Source organism: Notechis scutatus, chromosome 2 (assembly GCF_049901735.1).
Source record: "Notechis scutatus isolate UNSWTSFEM ecotype Mainland chromosome 2, rNotScu1.2, whole genome shotgun sequence".
Lineage (NCBI taxonomy): Eukaryota > Metazoa > Chordata > Lepidosauria > Squamata > Elapidae > Notechis > Notechis scutatus.
This window is the reverse complement of record NC_142010.1, coordinates 170522717-170544087: the sequence shown is the minus strand read 5'-3', so window position 1 is coordinate 170544087 and position 21371 is coordinate 170522717. Positions and strand designations below refer to the sequence as shown.

Genomic DNA, 21371 nt, shown 5'->3' with positions numbered 1-21371 from the left:
CTTGGTCGAACTCTTAAGTTTAGAAGCTTCCCACCCTGCTTGGTCTTGCAGTGGAATTCGTGTTTCTTTCAAGTGTTATTGTATTAGGAAGTGGTAACAGATGCAGGTTTCCTTGACTAAGGAGAGTAGTTGACTAAGGAGAGTAGTTGCGCTACTTCCATATTGATAACTTCTTCGCTGTGCTCTAAGAAACTCAACAACTTGCAGCATTGTAGCCAAGATTATCTAATGCAAGGGTGTCCAACTTAGGCAACTTTAAAACTTGGGAACTTCCACTCCAAGAATTCCCCAGCCAACAGCCTTAAAAGTTACCAAGGTTCGATGTTCCAGTTTCCATGAATGGACCAACAGAAACGGAGCTATTCCATAAGATAACCTGTGCTTTATTAATGATTTCCCCACCGTGTGCAGCACAGATAGCAGAAAGGACACTCCCTACCTCTCCATTTGTGATGATGTTCAACCCGTGCTCCGCCCAGATCTTGCTAAAGCGATGCAAAACAATTCTAGGCAAACATGCCAGAGTTTGTTTGTTTTTTGAAATCTTGAGAAAGAGCTCCCCTGAAAAAAGCTGAAGCATTTTATGATGCATTTACTGTTCACAAAGCAAAAATCAGGACCAAAGTACAGATTCCTCAAGTAGGATGCAGAGGAGCTAGAGAGAAGTAATATACCTAGCAAAGATGGGTGAAAATACACTCCGGTTCAAGAAAATTGAGGTTGACATGCCTCTTCCCCACCTTGCTCAAAGAATCCAACCCCTGCCTTCTTACAAATTCTCACTTTTCTTTACCCTCATTTTAGGTTGGGTTTCCACGTAACACATTTCAGATGTTGCCAAAGTCAGTGCAAGGGATTTATGGGCAGTTTGCTTTGTACTGAAAGGTAAGAGGTGGGACGTTACCATCGAAGCAGGAGGAGGAGGAGGAGCAGCATTTCTTCCCTCTCTTATTTTTTCCTATGAGATGCAGAACACAGAAGGACGCAGATGTAGTAAGAACCATTCACACAGAAATTCTTGGTGCTTCAGTGATTGCTTTGCTATAGGACAGGTTTAATAAGAAAAAGGGAAGATTTTCCCTCTAGAAAGAAAGGGGGGAAAAGAGAAGGAAGAATAGATGCAAAGGAAAGACAGACAAGGAGGAGAAAAAAAAGAGAAAAGCAATTGTCAAGAAAGTAAAGAAAGACTTTTTAAAAAAAAACAAACAAACCCTGTAGATATATAATTCTTGCAAAACCCCACACCATCCAGATAATTTAAGGATCATGGCCAACAGTGTTTGTTGCATATTTAACTGTTGAACATGTTTTTTCTTTTTTTAAAAAAACCCTCTCAAAACATCCTGCCATAATAAAGTTAATCAAGCTGAATACTTCCATTGACAAAATTAGTTATTGGCACTCAATCATTTTTATGTGGCCTTTGAGAAGCAGGAAGCAACAGCACACCTGAGACCCATGTGTACTCAGCCCACTTTCTCCTGGGCCTTCTGGATGCGTTAAACTCCAACACACGAACATTTTAATTAAGCAATGAATGTAGGCTTTTGTTGTCAAAAACATGTGAAAATGATCAGATTGAGGGTGGCTGGGCTACTTCCAGCCATTAAAATGTTGCAATTAAATGACCATATCCCATCCTAGGCTGCAAAAGAAAACAAGGACAGTTTAAGTAGTCAACCCCAACTAAGTACAATGGTTGCCCTCTGATTAAGCCATTAGTAGAAACTTTTAGCAAAATCTGCTCAGATATAAAATCTGAGCCACAGCATATATAGGAAAAGGATTATAACTCCCTAGGCAAAGAGAGAGAGAATTCATGAAGTTTTCCTGACACGTCAGGTATCAAAACCAATCCCATCACTATGAAGATATAGATATTAGGATGCCAGCAAGCAATGTTAAATAGGCTAGTCTGGTCCTGAAAGAAAAAGGATTATTCCCAATTGTTTTGTAAGACAACTTAGAAAATATGCTTGACCTTTTTGCATATAACAGAGGAGAAATTTAACCTGGGGTCTAGATTGATCATAAACATTCAGAACATCTTAACTGAAATCACATCTAAACCAGGGTGTTTAACTGATGCAGTCTCTACCCACACACAGAATGTAGAACTACTAGTTCTTCCTTGAGAATCAGGTATTACTAAGCAAATCACGCAGCTGTGGATAGTCTATGAAACTGGCAAAACTTCACAGCCTATGAAACTGGCGCATGAGAATCATATCCTGAAGGCTCATAAAACAAGAAAACCCTTAGAACTGACACCTTTATGCAAATACATTAAAATTCTCAACAACTTCTCCTTAGAAGAGAACAAATATTCCATGACTTATGGTTCACATTATGGGAGGATACGTCACTTGTGGATTGTTTTAGTGGTGTAAACACACTCATTATTTATCAGAAGAATTGGCCATGACTTTCTTAATGCATTTCTTACTGTTTGTAGCCATGTGCTCCGATACTGATATTTTGTTAATACAAGAAAGGTAGCTATAATAGAAGCCATATGGATGTCATAAGACATAAACTAAAAATAATATGATGAGGTCTGGCATCAGCTTCTTTGGTGGCCAGGGCTAACAGTGAGAGCAGAAAACTATGAAATTGACACCCTGCAATTCACTAATCTAAACTCCTAGATCCACCAGATATTGAGTCTGGGTAACTTTTTAAAGAAAAATTCAACTTCCTTTGTCCATGTCAGAGTATTGTTCCTTAGCTTCCTTGCTCACCTGCCCAAATTACCTACAGGCCTTTTACCCTCATAACCTGACAATAGCACCCTTTTCCTATGCAACCACCAATGTGTCCTAAAAGAAAGAAGTCAAAAGTGTGTGTGTGTGGGTGGGTAATTGTCATTCTTTGAATATCACAAAGATAAAAATATATTCTCTCTGGCAGGTAAACCTAGGCATCTCAATAGGACTAACAATACAGAAAGAAGGAAATTCACCCAAACTATTCTAAGAACTGATGTCTGAGAATAAAGATATAACACAAAAAAAAACTTCATTAATCAAAAACATTGTGAGATACTTAGTATTGCTACATAAATCTATGGATTTTTATAGAATTCTGTAACTTTATTATTTCTACTCAGGCAAAATATAACAGGCCCCCATGATTATTTTAATTGCATAAGAATAAGTTAACTCACTATGGGAGAGTTATTCATTATAGTTCTGTATAGGTTAACAAGATGACAGGTCAATTTACTGTATTAAATATTCAACAACAGAAATCACTGTAACACCATCTCTTTATGGTTTTATTATTGGAGGTTCAAATGTAGATCTACAAGGACCCCTCTGAATGATTTGGCCTGATTTTGAGATCATTGGCAGCAATTCTGGAATTGGGCAGACATAAAAGATTGGGGTTTTTTTGTAATCTACTTTGAAGTTCTTATAGTATTGTAATGGTTTTCTATTGTAATTGGTTTGTTTTTAAAGGCTTTCGTAAGTCAGGAATGCAGGGCATACAGTTTAGAAATTTAAAAAAAAAATTAAAGCAACAGTTACAGCATGCAAAGCAAGGATCTTTCAAAAGATTAAGCTTCCTATTTCATCACTATGCAATACGAAAACATACCCAAAAGAAACCAACACCACGCACATATCTCTTTCATATGTGCACCAATCTCTTCAGAACTGCAACTCTTACCTGATTAATCACATAGACACCATAATCAAGCTGCTGCCTTTGCAGGATTGGATGCAGGTAAAACAACCAGTATTTCAAGTGTTCATCTCGATTTCTGAAAGGGATAATAATTGCCACTTTCTGAAGTGCTTTGCAGTCCTTAGGTGTATAGCGGCCTCCTTCCCTGAGTTCTGGATTTTCCTTCTCCACATTCTTCAGATTTACAGTTTGTGAAAACTCCACACGCAGTGGACCAACTGGGAGGAGGAAAAAAACACACACAGGATCAGACCAAAAGAGATTGTGGGTGGCAGGTGACATTTCTTTGAGAGTTATTGCAAGACTTTTAAAAGAATCTAAAAACTATGGTAGATGCCAAGGTTCATTCTAGCTATATTTATGAAGGCATTATATGCAAAACTCGAAATGTATCTCAAAATCTCATTTTGGGTTCCTAAGTGTTGCATCTCTGGAATTTTTTTACGATAGAAGGGTAGTATCTAAGCAAAGAGCTTAACATTATTCTCATAGGTACCCCCCCCAGTCAAAAGTAAAGACACAATCTTTCTCATTTCTTATATCATTTTAGTTTAAAACTCTAGTTCATTGGCCCCCTCCTTCTGTTGCACTTGGTCTGGTGCTTGCATCCTACACCAGAGGTCTTCAAACTTGATAGGTTTAAGACTTGTGGACTTCAACTCACAGAATTCCTTCTCCAGTCATGTTAGCTCAGGAATTCTGGGAGTTGAAGTCCACAAGTCTTAAACTTGCCAAGTTTGAAGACCCTTGTCCTTGCCCTTGGGCACATCAAGCTTCCCTCAGCCATTGCTGATTCTGGACTTCCCTCCTCATGCACTTTATTGAGCAGGGTAGGGAACTGGATCTAGACCAGTAACTAGAGCATATTCCCTATACTGCTGGTTAGAATGATGATGGAGAGGGAGGGGGAGGTTGATATCCTAGATTAAAGAAATGGTCTCAAGGTTGCATGTGCTCATTTCCATTGCTCTTCCGAATACTGTAGTGAAACTGAGCACAGCATCAGCAATACATAAGAGACCCATTTTGCAAATTGGCCCTACCCCTGGCATACTCTTCACAGTTTTGACTTAAAACTTACTTTACTTATAAGTTTGTGTGCCACCTATTCCAAATATTCTTAGTTCCCAGATCTTTCAGAGGTCTTGCTATATTTCTAAGCTTGGTGAGAGCATCTTGGCACACCATGGAAACTACATAAAGCTTTTTGTTCTTTCTTTCAATGAAACTTGGTCATATCTGTACAGTGGTCAACATATTACAAGGCTTTAGGAAGATTTGGTTATGAGGCATTGCTTTATTATTATTATTATCATCATTATCATCGTCATCAGGTTTGTACTCAAGACAAACTAATAGAGGCATCGAACACAGAAGGTTTATTTTTCAAATGTAACGCGTGTCTTAAAAGATATTTGCATGTTACAATCTCAATGTTCAAAAATGTTACAATCTCAATGTTTCTGGTAAGAGATTTGTAATATAATATCCATTACAGATGGAGTCCTTAATCATAGTTAAGATACTACATCTACACCAGCCTGTAGGTACTATAAGCATAAATCAGATTTGTTACATCTGAATTACATCTTCAGATGATCTACTATAAAACTTTTCTAAACTAAACTCTTTTTATCACTTTAGGGGTTCTTTTTTATTGTATCACCACAATGACTATTTAGGACAAGCTAGTATTTATAATCATATCTGTAGTGGTATAACAGGGAATCTATATGGAACATTCTTGGATGAGATACTGTCTGGGAACTCCACATTGCCTTGTTCTTTTATCTTGGAATTAAAATCAAAGCTGTGAAAGTAACATAAATAAAATTCAAGTTGGCAGACAGTGATGAATTTGCCTAATTGTAATCCACAAACCTCAATCCAGCAATAAATACATTGCCATTCAGAAGTGGAAATTTATTACAGTCATTCTTAAATCACCTTGTTAACTGCCATGGGAGGTCCTCCCCGCCTCTTTTAAAGAAAAACTTTCAGAACTAACCACAGGCAAAACAAAACCTCTTTTAGGTTTGGCTCACCCACTGAAACTATGCCCTTCCAAATGCTTCCACATCAAAACTACAAAGCAAATGGAATCACTAACACTGCAGCTGACAAGCCATTTGCCTGGTTTCTGCACACTCTCTAACACAAACACATATGCACAATCCCATCCTCTTTCCACATTAGATTAGCAGCTCAGAATAACTGGAACAAGATCATGTAGCAAAAGGCTCCAGGAAGTCTGAGAAAGGGCAACATTTATTCTTCTTAAGAAAAATGAGACCTGATGGTAGAAGATGGAGATTTAAACATGTATCTGCCCCAATCTGATTAAAATAAGGGGTAGGAAAGACACGGCCGCAGTTAATTCTAGCTTTGGCAACATTATGACTGGTTTACTGCAATCTATACTGGGCAAAACTGCATTTAGATATATTACTGTCTCTTGATTTTCAGATGATGTGTCACATGAAACCAGCAAAATTAAATTAAATAGATTCCCACAAGCTCAAAGCAAGGTTACAGGAAGATTACCTACCCATGTGCATACCCACACGTTTGCATGGTTCTTTGCTTTTCCTATGCCTCCTTCTAATCAGCTTCAGATTGTGCCAGATTCTCGTGTGGGATATGAGCTGCTCATTCAAGCAAACACCACAAAGCAGATACTTAGTAGGGTGGCCCAATCAAAGAAGGCAATACTTACTGCATCACCTCTGCCTTAGTCACTGCCTTGTCATCAAGAACAGCACACAGTATAGAAATTGTGATTCATAGAGATTGCTTCAAACTCTAGGAACATTCTTATTTGTCTTCTACAAATATTATTCTCCAAATGGTTGAGACTACAATTCCTATAATCTCCAGCCCAGCCTCCACCCAACTTTTCTCAGGTTTGGGAATAACTAAGCTAAAGTCAAAGATTCTAGCCAATTTGAGCAGCCTTATCAGCAAAGGGCTGTGTAAAATTGGCTATGGTGACCAGACCAAGAATTGTATCTAGCTGTTGGTTCCCCCCCCCCCCTCCCCCCCATTCAACTGTGTCAATCCTCAGAGTCTACCTGGACAAGTCTCTCCAGTTTTCTTAGCAAGGTTTTTCAGAAGTGATTTACCATTGACTCCTTCCTAGGAATGAGAAAAAATGACTGACCAAAGGTCACCCATCTGGCCTTGTGTCCAAGGAAGAACTAGAACTCATGCTCTCTCTCTCTCTCTTTCTCTCTCTCCCTCCTTCCCTCCCTCTTTACAACTCAAAGTTGATCTAGAGTAATCTGACACAAACTCCTACTACCACTGAAAGAGAAGTCAAGAATCTGCTTCTTCAAGCTCAAGCTGTCATACGGCTGATTCTCCTAATTCATTACACCCTTCTCTCCCCATCTTTAGAAACTTGGATCTTCCAGTATAATAGCAGATTCCCTGTCATATTCTGCTCAATTTTCTATTACAGAGTAATGCTGTAAAAACAAATCCAGGCAACTACCACCCTGTAAGCTTACTATGCATACTTTCACTTTATATGCTAAGCATTTTTATACACTTACTGATGAGACAGTCCAACAATTTTTTTAGCAATGAAGCAAACCAGTTTTAGAACGGGTTTTCCTTTTGCTGATCAATGTATCACTTTGCATTACCACTGTACCCAGTATGCTCCTAGAGGTGCTCTTCATCCTATTTTCACAGATCTGAAAGCAGCATTTGATTTGATCCTTCATTTGAGAGGTTGTGGAAAAAGCTAGCAGTTTCCTTTAACTTTCATTGGCTCCTACAATTACTTATGAGGTACTTATTGAGATCCTGAGGACACAAATAAATCTCTAATGCAAATGACCAGCTGTTTCAAGGAATATAAATCCTTCCATTCCCACTATGCAGTCAGAGCTGAGGAAGCTTCTTGGATAAGAAGCAAAGCATCTTCAAAGAAAAAGGAAAAAAGTCCAGTTGCCTCGTGAAAGAGCACCTTTGGGGTGGCCCATGAATTCCCAGTCGATTTGAACATCACAGAGTAATAATTGGTTTTATAAGTCTAATGATTCCCAAAAAGAATGAAACTGGTCATCAAACTGGCTTCCTGGTCATTATGTGGTCAATGTTTTTTTAAATTAAAAATGACTTTGAGCCAAGAACAAAATTTGCTTTAATCAATTCTACTTTAATATACTTGCTACATTATTAGTCACTCTAATCAATGGCTGAGGAATTAAAATGTGCACTACAAGATTTATATCATGGAGCTCTAGCAATCAACAAGGAACAAAATAACTAGGAACTTCCATGTGTGATTATTCTTCCCTTATTCATAGTTACTACCCCAATTTGCTGCAGGAAATGAATAACTCTCAGTTTTTAAATTAAACTTGCTAGTCTTACATATCCCAACCACTCATGGCAAAGGTATCAAAAATTTTAAATGTGAAAAGAATAGATGCAAAACTGAAGACTCCAACAACTTTCAAATCTGAAGTAAAAATGTCTGAATCACTTTTATATACTCTTAGTGTCCTCTTACTCTTAGCCAAGTAAAATATTATCTGACGTTGATCTAACAAAAGTGTGCTCCAAGTTCTCATAAGTACTCCTGTACTTGGCTAGAAAATGGCTAAGATTTTTTTTCTCCCTGAAGTTCACCCTACAGACTTCACTTTTGCTATAAAACGATCACATCAGTGTGATTAAGCAAGTCATTTTCCAGAACAGAGACTACTTGATCCCCATTAAAAGGTTATGTTACTCAAATGTGTTTATTCCAAAATAACCTACCAAAAAACCCCACCTGGAATAATTCTAAAGAGTGAACTTTTGCCAAATAGAGAAAACAGAAAATGAAAAATTGCTTTGAATAATTCAAGATAGTTGCTTAATTTTTCTGGTAGTGTTTGTCACTCTTCTAATGTTGACCACTGCTTCTGTTCAATTTATCATAAAAGTTACTTAGCCTGCTTGATTAAGGGTAATAGAATAGATTCCAACCTCATTTTCCTCGTAATAAAAGAACATTTTCTCCTACAGTCCTCTTCCCTCCACCAAATAAACTCTCTTCCTGTTTTGCATTTCCAAATGAAGAAGTGTAAATACTACCCAAGCAATATTTCGTCAGATAAATGCTGACATCCATGCAAAGCTTTTTTCTGCTTTTTCGTCTTGTGACACATGCAGTTCCTCCAGAAAATCAAGTGAATAAGCACGTAATATAGTTCTGTCTAGATGAGTTGGGCTACAGTTCCCATCAGTCACAGTCAATGAGGCTAATGGACAGGAATGATGTAGGTGGACTATAATTCAAAAAATCAAAAGGATGAAAGACATGAGCAACATTTTCATCTAAAACAGCTAAACAATTGAAATTATTTTTATTTTTTTTCCAAACATGCTTTGCTTTTATTTCTTACCACATTTTTATTTTTATGGTATTCATTACTAGATGTCATCTAAGACCAATAATATATAAACATAACAGAAAGGCAGACAGACAATCCACCGTGGCAAATTCTGAAGCCATGACCCACATTTTCCAAGAAAGTCATATTTTAATGGAAAATTCCTGGTGGGCTTACAAAATAGGAATGAAGATGGTACAAAATGTAATCCGAAGGCTCACTCACCATCATGGCTCATTAAGTGAAGATATGATTGTCTGAATTCTTCCACAGAAATTGCTAGTTACAACAGGTTTAAGTTCCGGGACCTCAATTTTCAAAATTATTATCACAGATAAGAATTCAAAGACCTGAAGTCTTTGAATTCCATCAGATGTTTTCTCAAGTATAAATGTTCTAGCGAACTTGAATTACAAACTGTTACTATATAGAATCCAGCATAACAATAGTAAGAGAAAGGTTTACACAGCACAACCTTCCACAAACTGGCATCTTCTGGATATGTTGGGGAAAGGCTGAGGGAAGAAGCCTATGTCATATCCCAGTTAGGGAATGACCAGACTCTATTTGTAATATTTTGGGATGGGTAAAATAGTTTTTCCTTATCCACTTTATTCACATCATGTGAGTTTTGTACACCTTAATCATATCTCCTATCATTCACCTTCTTTCAACGCTAAAGAGCCCAAATATCACATTTTTTAGGGAAGCTGATTCACAGCCCCTTGTTCATCTGACTTCTCTGGCTTTATGTCACAGGATTAGGATCCATTTTTCTACTTGTTTCTTTTTTATACTATTTGCCCAAGAAGAGTCTTAACTTGACAGTATAACGTAATTTATGAAATGTATATGTTGCCCCTCTTACGATAAGGCAACTTAATACAAACAAGAGATATCACTTTACAAGTAGCTGCTGGAGCAGTGTTTTTCAAACTTGGCAACTTTAAGCTGCATGGATTTCAACTCCCAGAATTGTCCAAGCAGCAGGTGGAGATCCACATTTCTTAAAGTTGCCAAGTTTGAAAAAAACACTCTGCTCAAGCAAACTAGCATTTTCCTCATATGTGATTTAAAAAAAAAAGATTTTAAAAGCTAGAGAAACATAAATAAAAGGCAAACATGGCAAGGGAAGTAATGATAAATAAAATAAAGGCAAGCATTCAGAGTTTATTTAACTAATCCAACACCACCATCCCACCTGTTGCAGGAATCCACTATGGCAGCAGCCATCCCAACAGATAATCACTGAGCTTATACAGAAATATCTCCAGCAAAGTGTCCACAATCTCCTGAGGAAGAAGTCTCCTATTCCTTTGTAGAGCAGTTCTTATCATTAAGACATTTTCCTGACATACAACTGAAATAGACACCCATGTCTTAGTTGTGGAACAATTTGGAACAAGTCTGCCTTGTCTTCTACTTTTTAAATAGCTATAATCTCCTTGCAGTCTTCTCCCGTCCAAGTTAAACAGAACCGGCACCTCTAACCACTTCTCATATTTTTCTTTTTCCTGCCAGATCCTTTATCATCTTGACTGCTCTCCTCTGGTCAGATTCCAGCTTGCAAAGTGTTTCCTAAAACTGAACGCAATACTATAGACATGGTCTGTTGAACACAGAATTGTTCCCTTTCTAAATCTTTGTGCTGCCTGCAAATTTAGTAATATTTTCCAAGCCCTTTTCCAAGTCACTGATAAATATTTTGGACAGTCCACAGCCTAGGACAGAGCCTGTAGTATGTCACCTCTCACTTCCTTCCAGATTGATTTGGAGGCACTGATAAGCCCTCTTTGGGTATGACAGCATAACCAGTTCTGTATCCATCTAACGGTAGCACAATCCAGGCTATATTTTGCCCTCTTCGCTACGAGGCTCTCATAGGTCGCTTCATTAAATGCTTTATTCAGGGATATCATGGGTGAAATAATGGCCATTGTGTAAAAAATGGAGACTGAGTTAGTTCAGCATGACTTGACATGTTACTCCCTCTTTTTGTCAGCTGTTCTGCTTAGGTCCATTGGAAGACAATTCTCCTTAGGAGCAGGGAGATCAAAGCAAAACAGGAACTGATGATCTCTGCTGTCTCCCCATCACTTGTAACCTTGCTGCCATCTTCCCTTTGTCTTTGTCTTACTAATAACATTGCCAAGCCAGTCCTTCTTTTTTTGGGTGATGTTAGGACTATGCAGGTAGACTGATTAAGTTGAATGCTTCTGAAGAAAAAAATATTCCATGTATGACTATGCTTCTATTTCACTTTCAATAAAACCTTGAAACCCAAGTTGGTTGGGTCCAAGGCCCCCGGGCCCCAGCCCATTCCGATGGACTAGGATTAGGAGAACTGATCCCATTGTCTCGATTTTAACCTTCTTGAAAGAGAAGCAGTCAATAAGAATTTTTAGGGATTCTGAAGTCTTGGTTAAGTTGGACATCCAACATATATATATATATGCCTGAGATGTTGAAATCTTGCATTATTTTTAGGCCTCTCCTCCCCGAAATCTGGTCCAACAAACTTTATCCAGATTTTTGATGTGGCCTGGTAGACAACAGCACAATGCCACAAAAGGACCTGGATTCTCATTTTTAAATCTTTTTTAAAATTTTTAACAAGATGTTCTACCTGCAGATGTATGTTCAAATTCCCGAGTCTCTACAGGTATATATGCACTTATTTCATACAGAATTCCTATTCCTTATGCTCTTTCATCAAGTCTATTACTTTTGAATAAATTATGCCTATCAATCTTAGTATTTCACTACCAGGTTTCATTCCACCAGGTTTTAGTAATATCTTTAATTCATATTCATCGTCCTGCATTAGAATGGCTAATTCTTCCAATATTACATACATAGTGGCATCGACTTTTGGTCAATGGAAAGCTGGAAGGTATAAAGACAGGAAATCAGCTGGAAGGTATAAAGACAGGAAATTTAAAAGACTGCAATTTGGCAGTTCAAATCTCACCAAGCTCAAGGTTGACTCAGCCTTCCATCCTTCGGAGGTGGGTAAAATGAGGACTCAGATTGCTGGGGGAAATATGCTGACTCTGTAAACTGCTTAGAGAGGCTGTAAAGCACTATAAAGTGATATATAAGCCCAAGTGCCATTGCTATTGCTAAAAAGCAGGCACGTTAATTTATTTAGGAGGCATTCTGATGTCCTCAAGAGATACATATTCAGCAGCTTCTATAGTTCCTTCTTAAAAATATGCTGCCATTTGGAATCAAATGCTCACGGCTTCATTACCAACCAGAATTCTCTGTTGCTTTCCAAGATCTGAAGCCAAGAGTTTAAAAAAAACCATATGGTGGAAACTTGAGAAACATACTGTAGTGAAAGTTGGTAAAGTGTTGTCAAATTGTTGCCAAGAAACATTTGAGGGATTTATTCCTGCAGTCATCTGACTTGATAGACTACAACATTCCATGTATACATGGATATCTGGTTGGAAGCTAAGCTCTTTGCATACTACATATTTGTCGCAGATTATCTCTCTTCCAAAACCCTCTAGTAGCATAATTTTGTGCAACACACAAAATAATTGTTGCCATCTTAATAAACATTTGCTGCTAAAACATCACAAGTCCAAATCAAGAAGGCAGCCATATCAATGAATATGTTTGCTGCAAGGGAAGGCAAAAATACATACAAACTACTTTTGAAAAATTTAAAATAAAAGTGAGAATGACAAGAGATTTCCAAGTGCAATTTTCAAGGTGCTGGCTATCACCCTAAAAGCCTTTCACGGCATAGGATTGGTATATGAAGAACTGCCAATTTCCAATTTCTTTAGCATACCCGGTACGATCAGACAGCATGGGTACCTCTGGATCCTATCAATTAAACAGTGTCATCTCGCAGGATCCGGGAAGTGCTCCTAACTTTCTCTAGCATTGACCCTAGGTAACAACCTCCCTGCATAGATTCATCATGGGGGTTTAGGAAATTGTTAAAAATGTCGTTATCTCCTTCCCAGTGACAGTGTTTCAGTGCTTTGAAAAATCAGACACGGTGAAGTATAATGGGTCTCCATATTGAAGCTTCACTGCTCAGCATTTCCACAGGTCACTCAGCTGACCAAGGAAGCCTGTCAGAAAGGCAGGTGGTTCAAGGTATGGAGACAATTGTCTCCTTGGTCTCTGGGCATTTAAACCAGCCACAGTTTGCTTTATTTGTGTTCTAATTTCTTTTGATAACAGCGAAACTATATGTAGACCTTACACAATAGCAAAAGAAGAAAAGCATTTAAGAAATAACTAACCACATTTGTAGATGCCTTAACTAACATTGCTAAATCTTTTCGATGTGTTAATATTTTAAAAAATGGTAATTCAATTGCTTCACAAATATAGTGTTAAACTTACAAAAACAAGTTTGCTAACCATTAATCCTGCTAATAAGTAACAACACAATTCTATCTGTGTCTATTCAAAGTAAACCTCTGAAGGATTAATGTAATTCTGCACCCTCTAATTTCAGAATAATTAAATTTTCTAGATAATTATCAAGTGGGATTCCCCCTACTTTTAGTAAAGCTTTAGGCTTATGGTACGTGGTTGTGTGGTAAGACTCCAATGTTTATGCTTTTTCCTGAGAACTGAGATTAATTTCTGACTGGATATCAAGACAATATGCAAAGTGAAGTTTCTTGTTCTAAATAATTCTTAATATTTTTCTGATCAATTTATCAATTTTTGACCCACCAAGTACTCAATCTTACCAAAGTATATTGCCATACAATCTGAATAACAGATTCAGACTCTGATTCTAAATACTATCATTTGACCATGTTATATTTGCCTCACTTATAACAAACAGCTGGATTGGGTTGTTTAAGCAAACATAGTACTGAAACTTTTGACATATATAAACTTTAAAATCAGAGCTTCCAATTAGGACAAACCCTATTCGGCTTTAAAACTTGCTTACAGCAGACTTCCCAGTCCCCTTGATAAGTTTAAATTCTGACTTCTCTAAAATTTCCATCATCAACTAACATATATGCAGTTCAGAATCATGAAAGTTTCATTATAGTATCTGTCTGTCAAGAGAAGAGAAGAGAAGAGAAGAGAAGAGAAGAGAAGCATAGCTGTAACAAAGTATTAGTCAAAGGACTTTTTTTTTTTTTTTACAAAATAACTAATTTCCTATAATCCTATTCCTATTTTGGGAAGAAAAACTTCAGGCATTCATTGTAATATTTGTTCTACATGGGGAAAAGGAGCTGCTAATTATGGTCTTGTTTATTAGAGTAAATGGATTACAGATGGGTGAGTGGGGAAGAAGCAGGATATTTTTTTTTTAAAGAACAAGATCAAACTCAAAGACTGGACTACTAAGAGAGAGTGGGCTATCATCAAGCTCAACAGAATCCCAATATTTGGGTAGCTTTGGTGGCCTCCAGATAGCTGGACTTCAACATCAACTTGCATTTGCTTTGCTGAGAATGACAAAACTTGAAATTCACACACCAAGAGGGCACATGGTGAGGTAAGACTGTACTTGTACGGAGAAAGAAAATGGAAAGGGGTGGAATAGAGCAGGATCAGGCAACCTGGTCTCCTTCATATACTTTTAATTACATTAGCTACAATGCCTTCCCGTTAATCGCTAATGAGAATCCAAAGCATCTGGAGAACAGCAAAAAAAGATAACGTTCTAGAAGACAGACTAACAGAATGTCAAGATGTAGTCTAAGTCTCCTTTTTCTGTTCTGAGAAATAGCGATAGAATAACAGAATAACAGTTGGAAGGACCTTGGAGGTCTTCTAATCTAACTTCCTGCTCAAGCAGGAGGCTTTATACCAGGGGTCTCCAACCTTGGCAACTTTAAGCCTGGAGCAAAGCTGGCTGGGGAATTCTGGAAATTGAAGTCCTCCAGGCTTAAAGTTGCCAAGGTTGGAGACCCCTGCTCTGTACCATGTCAGACCAATAGCTGTCCAATCTTTTGTTAAAACCTCCAGTGGTGGACTACCCACAACTTCTGAAGACAAGCCATTCCCCTTGATTCTCGCTGTCAGGAAATTTCTCCTTAGTTCTTAGGTTGGAACTCTCTTTGACAAGTTTCCCTTCATTACTTCTTGTCCTGCCTTCAGATTATTTGAGGAATAGGTTGACTCTCTCTTCTTTGTGGCAGCCTCTTAGATATTGGAAGACTATCATGCCACCCCTAATCTTTCTCTTCAATAAGACTAGACATACCCAACTCATGCAATAATTCTTCATAAATTGACACTCTAAATGCAACATTCTGTTAAGGATGCAGGTTGAACTGTAATATTGTATATTAATATTGTTAAGTTTTTAGTTATTTACCCAAAATGCCAGAATGAAAAACTAGGGCATAGCTTTGTAAATAAAGCAATGCAGCATAAGCTGCCTGTAAATGAAACACTGCTGTTCCACTGCTCTGGGCATTTAATACTGTATGACATTCAATTCAGAGTGCCTCACAGTTGTGAGATATGCTATCAATATTTCAAAGCAATCAAATGAACAAGTCAGAGCACTTTAGTATGAGATACAGAAGTTCTCTTTGTAAAAGGTTTCTTTTTTCTCTCTGATATGCTTATCTCATATAAGCAAAAAGAAAAGGGAAATATACTACAGGATACTTGGATATACTTGAAATACACTTTGAATACTGCATCGAGTTTTTGTCACCACCATATTAAAAAGATGTTACAACTCTGGGAAGAGTGCAGAGAAGAGCAACAAGGATGATTAGGAAGTTGGAGGCTAAAATATATATACAGAACGGCTGCAGGAAGAAGATATGTCTAGTCTAGTGAAAAGAAGGACTGGGGCGACATGATAGCAGCGTTCCAATATTTGAAGGGGTGCACAAAGAAGAGGATGTCAACCTATTGCACGTAAAGCAGCAGAAAGCAAGGCAAGAAGCAATGGTTGGAGACTAACCAAGGAGAGAAGCAACCTAGAACTCAGGAGAAATTTCCTGTCAGTGAGAACAATAAACCAATGGAACAATTTGCCTTCAGAAATGGTGAGTGCTTCATCATTGGAGGCTTTTAAAAAGAACCTGGACAGCTATTTGTCTGCAATGGTATAGGGTCTCCTGCTTGAACAGGGGATTGGGCTAGATGGCCTCTAAGGTCCCTTCCAACTCTGTTATTCTGTGATTTAGTAAAATCATTTATTGGGAGTGGCTTTCATTATCTTCAACATACAAAACTGATTTCTACTTCAAAGCTATCCTAGGTTTCAAACTTTACCCAACCTGGTGCCCTCCAGATGTATCCTCCAAGAGTCTCTCATTTCTTGTTGCAGATATACTTGCCGAAGCATTTCCCAAAACACCCAAGGGGGTCCTTATCCGGAATCACCCCTGGAGCTTTGTGGCCGCAAGGCGCCTCTCCGGACCGCCCGCCACCCGCCCGCCCGCCCGAGGCTCGCCTCTTCTCGGCCCCTGCGCCCGCTGCAGCGGATTTTGGGGCGCGGTGGTGGTGGTGGGCTTACGGTGCTCCCAAAGGTATTCTTTTTCCCTTCTGATAATCTATTATGAAAAGATGCACAAAACTGCCAAACAAAGCTCAGATATCTGACTTCTTCTGTAATAAAATATTAAAACCCATTATTTTCTTTACCAAAAAAAATATATGCTTTTCTCCCCCTCCCTCAGCATGACAGTTTTGAAGCTTATTTCTTAAGGGAATCACTAACACTCTGTTAAGAGACATGCAATTCTGGCCTGATGTAATCTCCAATGCAGTTTGCAATATTTTTTACAGTCTCTCACTGTTGTTTAACACCATCTTTCCCAAACTATGTTTTAACTGGGATAAAATATGTTTTAATAAAAAGAAACAGCTAAATGCTTCCATGATATGGAACAAACCTAGGTTTTAAAGGAATCTGAGAAAGTATGGTTTAATGGGGATTGTACAGAAATTGTTTTATTAATAGAAAATGAATTCAATATTGTAGCTCATACAAATGTTGTGACATGGTTAGACCTCTACAAAACTATAGTTACTTTTAAAACTTGTGTTGGGGGGTGCATGAAGGGAGGCTCAGCTAATCTCATTGTACACATGTTCTACTCTGACAATAAAGGTAATAATAATAGAAAGTTAGAGCTTTCTTCCCCAAAATTCCCATTCACAAACTTTTCTTTGAAACTGGGTTCTTTTAAAAAAGACCATTTGTAAAACCAAACAGAAGGAAATGTACCTTTAGCTAAAGGGAGTGAGAATCCCCTGGGATAATGGTGCCAAATAATTTTTAAGCATTTTTTTTTATTTACAATTAATTTTGAATTGCAAATTAAAAAAAAACATTTCTAATAGTACAATCGAATAAAATGGAAATTAAAAAAAAAATAAAGCTATCAAGAACAAAATGGAGCCAATCCATTATCATATGGAGGGCAGGGATCTGCATTGTATCCACAAAGTTGGCGAGCACGACCTACGAATTCACCAGAGCTGAGGCAAAACCACTCCAAAAGAACAGGGGCAAGAGCCCTCATCTGACCCAACCTGATACTTTAGATCAGTTTGGACGCACTTGCCAAAGAAAGCTGCCCTTAGGTAAGACCCAGAGGGTCCAGTTGCAACTCATATCCAGCAGAACAAATCAACCTTAGCTGGGGAGTTGGAGGAAAAGTTCCTCCACCTTCAGCAACGTGGCATACATGATTCATCATCATTTGCAAGAAAGGCAGGACATAATTTTTTCCATCAGGGCAATCTACTACTATAAACAAAGTTAACTCTGGAAGATAGGAGGAATTAACTGAGCAGGAAGAGGAAGCAACAGGAAAAACAGGTTCTGTCCACATCATTTATATATGCGCTGTTGGCTCAGAATTCACCCCCTCATCCTCTTTATCCCTGAACTCAGACAGATTTCCTCCTGAATAACTGGGCATAATAAAGAGTTCACAGCTACTCGGAAATAAGCTCCGTTTCGACTTTAGGGAGCGCTGCTCTCGGTAAAATAGACATCGGAGCAAAGAGGAATGGACCAAGTCGAGTCGGGCAGTTCTCCTTCTCCTTCTCACGAAGTCTGCCAATCTGCAAAGCGAACTTTTAGCTTGAAGGCGGGAAGGCAACGCGCTCCGGGCCGTGCGAGAAACTTCTCTGCTCCGCGCTCGGCCGCGGCGCTTCCCCAGCGGAATGGGGCTCGAGCGGCAAGGAAGACCCCGAAGGACAGAGCGAGCGAGCGGCTTTTCGAGAGGAGGGAGGCAGGCAGGGCCCGAAAGAGGCAGGAACAGGAAAGGGTGGAGGAAGAAAAGTGGGGACTGAAGCAACGAGGCACGACGGGGCAATGGGTTCAAGGAGGAAACTGCGAGGAAACCGCAGGGTGAAGCGAAAGCCGGGGTGGGAGAGAAGCTGGGCGCGCCAAGGAGAGCCCGCGGCGCTCCGCACTTACGCAGCAAAGGGGAAGGGTCGGGGCAATCCGCGACGGGCTTGGAGATATTGGGCGGGAGGAGGGTCTCCGACTCCCGACGGCCGAAGGTTTGGCTGCGAGGCGGCGGCTCCGGGCTCCGACTGTGACCGACCGTGTTGCCCCTCAGGTAGTAGAAGAGCACAGCCGAGAGGTGGAGGGCACAGAAGACCACAAGCAGGCGGCAAGCCTTCTGCAGCGAAGAGCCGGGCAGCTCCATCCTGAGCGAACTTTACTGCGCCGAGTCGGGCACGCGGGGTCGCCTCATGGCTGCGCCCTGGGAGGAGCAGCAGCAGGCCGGAGCGGCAGCGAAACCGCTGAACAAGCGCTCGGCCGCTCGCCTGCCAACTGCTTGCAACTAACTCGCCCGGGAAGGAGGAAAGTCGTAATGTCAGGCTGAGGCTCCTCCTCCTCCTCCTCCTCTCCAGCTGCTACTGTTTGGGGCCCCTCCTCCCGGGGCGAAGGTTGCACCAAGTCGAGTCCCGCTCAACCCCGCCGAGCCTGAGACGAAGGGCGCGTCGTCGACGTTCGTGGCTCCTGCAGCATCAACTGGTGGTTCGCCGGAACGAAAGAGAGTTTGGTCTACAACCGGGTGGATTAAAAGTTTGTTGTTTCATCAAAGCGAGCCAAAACGTGCTTCATTTGGGATTTGACCCAACAAATCATATTAGCTAGGTGTAGACACGCCTGCTTTACGACCACTTGTAGCCCAACAAACCACATTCTGCCTTTATGGATAGTGTAAGCTATTGGAGAAGCCACCATGAACTCGATGGGACTTTCTTCTGAGTAATAAAGGCAGAAGCTCCCTGGGAGAATAAAATAGGAATAGAAAATTAGAAGAGAAAATTAGAAGAGAACAGAACAGAACAACAAAGTTGGAAGGGACCTTGGAGGTCTTCTACTCCAACCCCCTGCCTAGGCAGGAACCCCTACACCACTTCAGACAAATGGTTATCCAACATCTTCTTTAAAACTTCCAGTGTTGGAGCATTCACAATTTCTGGAGGCAAGTTGTTCCACTGATTGTTCTAACTGTCAGGAAATTTCTCCTTAGTTCTAAGTTGCTTCTTCTCTCCTTGAGTAGTTTCCACCTGTTGCTTCTTGTCCTGCAGTGTTAAGACAGTTTAGTTTCACAACTGCCTTCTGTGTTGAGGCTGTCATGTTAAGTCTTGTCCCTGATGGAAAAAATATCTTCATGTCATAAACTCATGCTTTACAGCATGGAACTTTTCAAAATCAGAAGTGGCACTTATCATATTTTTACAAAAAAATTATCCCGTGTTTTATTATTTTTACAAAAAAATTTTTTTATGTATGTTTCTGCATCATTCACTAAATGCAGCCTGCCATACCTGTGAAACAGGCTTGTAGAACATGACTGGTATTGTCTTCTGCTCACCCGCTTCCCATCATGAATGTAGCTTTTGTTCTCATTAGTAGGAGGTGGTGTGGGTTGTTTGTTTGCTTGCTTTCAGTTCTGTTGCACAAGCCATTGCATTTCATCCATCTGCAAGGCTTCATTCAATGTAAGGTACATGCTTTGGCTCCTATTAATTGCCCTTTCACTATTGGTAATGCTGTCTTGTCATTGGATATGATCTATCAAGATTTTACATCTCTTCAGGGAAGTTTTCCACACGATGCCTGAGCTGGGTTTTGCTTTGCAAGCCATATCTCAGGCATTACACAGACTCTTTCTATATCAGAAAAACCTGGTACCCAGTTCACACTGGTCCCCCCAAAACCCAAGCCAGCAGTATACTGTCACTAAATAGAATTCTTTACTGGCCAAGTGTGAATGGACACATAAGGATTTTGTCTTTGGTGCATATGCTCTCAGCGTACATAAAAAAAACACATCAAGAATCATAAGGTACAACACTTAATGATAGTTATAGGTTACTAATAAGCAATCAAATCATACTAGGAAACAAAACAATATAAATTGTAAAGATACAAGCAATACGGTTATAGTCATAAGTGGGAAGAGATAGGTCCTAGGAAGGATGAGAAGAGTAATAGTAACGCAGTCTTAGTAAATAATTTGACAGTATTGTGGGAATTAGTTGTTAGCAGAGTGATGGCATTCAGAAAAAAACTGTCCTTGTGTCTAGTTGTCCTGGTGTACAGTGCCCTATAGTGTCGTTTTGAGGGTAGAAGTTGAAACAATTTATGTCCAGGATATGAAGGATCTGCAGATATTTTCATAGCCCTCTTTTTTTTTTTACTTGTGCAGTATATAGATCCTCAGTTGAAGGCAGGTTAGTAGCAATTGTTTTTTCTGCAGTTCTAATTACCCATTGAAGTCTATGTCTGTCTTGTTTGGTTGCAGAGCCAAACCAGACAGTTATAGAGGTGCAGATGACAGACTCAATAATTCCTCTGTAGAACTGAATCAGCAGCTCTTTGGGTAGTTTGAGCTCTTTGAGTTGGTGCAAAAAGAACATTCTTTGTTGTGCTTTTTTGATGATGTTAGATGTCCAATTTAAGTCTTGAGATATATAATAGAACCTAGAAACTTGAAGGTCTCTACTGTTGATACTGGGTTGTCTAGTATTGTAAGAGGTGGTAGTATAGGAGGGTTTCTCCTAAAACCTACCACCATTTCTACAGTTTTTAGTGTATTTAGTTCAAGATCGTTCTGGTTGCACCACAAGGATAGTTGTTCAACCTCCCGTCTGTATGCAGATTCATCATTGTCTCATGAGACCAATCACAATGAAATGTGCATAGATCATTCTGAGGGGAGAAAGCTTATTCAAACAAGCTTGTGGTATTCTGCAATCCAACCAACTCAAGACTTCCCAGATTCTACATGCTTAAATACCATTATGAATTTTGAAGTCATGAGTACAGACTTCTCAATTTCCCAT

The 21371-nt window shown here is 39.4% G+C and overlaps 1 protein-coding gene across 1 annotated transcript in view; it reads right to left on the bottom strand.

Annotated features, from left to right (window-relative positions):
* Positions 1-18860, bottom strand: part of B4GALT1 (beta-1,4-galactosyltransferase 1) — a 44607-nt gene extending 25747 nt beyond the window's left edge. The window contains exons 1-2 of the mRNA XM_026672896.2: positions 18481-18860; positions 3673-3908 (exon numbers count right to left, since the gene is read on the bottom strand). Of these exons, the coding sequence (XP_026528681.1) occupies positions 3673-3908; positions 18481-18715 (471 nt within the window). The 5' untranslated portion in view covers positions 18716-18860. The remainder of the gene's footprint in view (positions 1-3672; positions 3909-18480) is intronic.
* Positions 18861-21371: the final 2511 nt, after the last annotated feature.